General features: G+C 30.7%; 1 protein-coding gene across 1 annotated transcript in view; it reads left to right on the forward strand.

The window, feature by feature from the left end:
• The window catches only part of LOC107717684 (cingulin-like), a gene marked incomplete at its 5' end in the record, with an annotated part of 8043 nt that extends 6865 nt beyond the window's left edge, over positions 1-1178 (forward strand). The window contains one exon of the mRNA XM_016524520.1: positions 415-1178. Coding sequence (XP_016380006.1) covers positions 415-541 — 127 coding nt within the window. The remainder of the gene's footprint in view (positions 1-414) is intronic.
• Positions 1179-1814: the final 636 nt, after the last annotated feature.

The raw sequence follows: 1814 nt of genomic DNA on the forward strand, positions 1-1814 counted from the left end.
ACATATAAATATACACAACACACACACATATATTATGTAAACACAGACTTTTATTTTGGATGCAATTAATTGCGATTAATCAATCTGACAGCCCTAGAATACATATTATTTTGTGTTAATATAAATTACATTTTTGGAATAAGTATTTATGTATAAATGTATTTTATTTTAATTATAAATAAATATTTGTGTTAATATATAAACCATATTTATATATTAAACAAGTATATACATAAATATATATAGATTTTTATCCTATCATGCATTTTTTATAACTGTAATACATATATAATAATTATTCTAGACTGCATTTGCATGAAGCTATGAAGTCTAATGATCTGTAATATCAAGCATGTATTTCTAGGTTAATGTTCATGTTGATCTAATATAGTTTTTTGTTCATTTGTCCTGCAGGAGGAAAGAGTCGAGACAAACTCTGGAAAGCCTGAAGCTGAACCTGAGTGAAGAGGATGATGATGATGAGGAAGAGCAGCAACAGAGCCAATCCAAACCCACAGAGAAGCAGATCTCTCAGGTGTGACGGGACCAGACCTAACCGCAGCTAAAACTACATCAAAAACTGACAAACCCCAATGTAAACCTGCTGTTTCCCCTCAAATATCAAAGACTTCAAACCAAAACAGATCACACAAACCACTTGAGTCCAGGTCTACGAGAGAGAGAGAGAGAGAGAGACCGGATCCAGAGAAGCTCCGCATTAAACAGGAAGTGGTAAACACTGTGGAAAAGCTCTTTCCTGTGGACTGACGCTCTTAGGATTTTATTGACAGGTTCTTTCAGGAGAATCTGCTTCGCCGTCACTGCCAGATCTGGTTACAGTAAGCTATCGTGTGCATTAGTTCTTTATCAAGCTCTCCTTTCTGTTTCTGTTGTTATTTTCAGTTCAATCAGCTGTTTACATTATGCACATATTAATATAATGGAGATAGGAATGAATATTGCTGATGAAGTGTTTGTGTATTTGCATGCGTTCAGCGATCAGGACGGCTGATGTACGGACCTGTGCTGATTTTCTTCTTCTGAAGGTTTTTAGGGAATCCTCTTTATTAAGTGTTAATGATGCTGTGTGTCTGTGAAATACAGCAGCAGTTTCTGCTCCAGGCTGTTCACAAGTTTAATGTGGAACTACCAAATGGTAATAAAATATTATAAACCAAGAATGGGTTTTTTTTTTTGTGGTCTATTTGGTTTATAACTTTACAAACTGACATTAACTGTCTATGAATAAAATGCCAAAAAAGACCGAGTAATTACATTTCTTAGTTTATGTCTCACAGGTGAGAGAATACAAGTCAGAATTGCTAGAAATAATTTCTGAGAAAATTCAAGCATTTTAATGGTATTTTAAAATGAATTTAAAATAAAAAAATTTCATTAAAGTTTAAAAAAATGTAACCACTTCAGATGAACTCATTTTCACTCTTATGGATGTGAAAAACATGTTGACATTTTCATTTTCATATTTACAGGCACAGTGATGGTAAATTACAGACAAAATACAAATTGTGGCTGTTTTTGACCCATACAACCCTTTTTTTCTGGCCAAAAAATATATTTAAATATAAGCTAAATATGTGTTATACACATTAAAGCTCAATTAAATTTATTTTGTAATTAAAAAATATATTAAGTTTCAACCTTCATTTAGTATTATATTTTAAAATGTATATATTTCAAAACTTATATTTCTCAAAAATATACAAATTTTTTTTGCAATAAGATATATGGTTTTGGTTTTTAAAACTAAAATTTATATATATATATATATATATATTTACATGAATATATTTTTA

The sequence above is a fragment of the Sinocyclocheilus rhinocerous genome, unplaced genomic scaffold, assembly GCF_001515625.1.
Source record: "Sinocyclocheilus rhinocerous isolate Xijiao unplaced genomic scaffold, SAMN03320098_v1.1 scaffold3043, whole genome shotgun sequence".
In the NCBI taxonomy this organism is placed as follows: Eukaryota; Metazoa; Chordata; class Actinopteri; order Cypriniformes; family Cyprinidae; genus Sinocyclocheilus; species Sinocyclocheilus rhinocerous.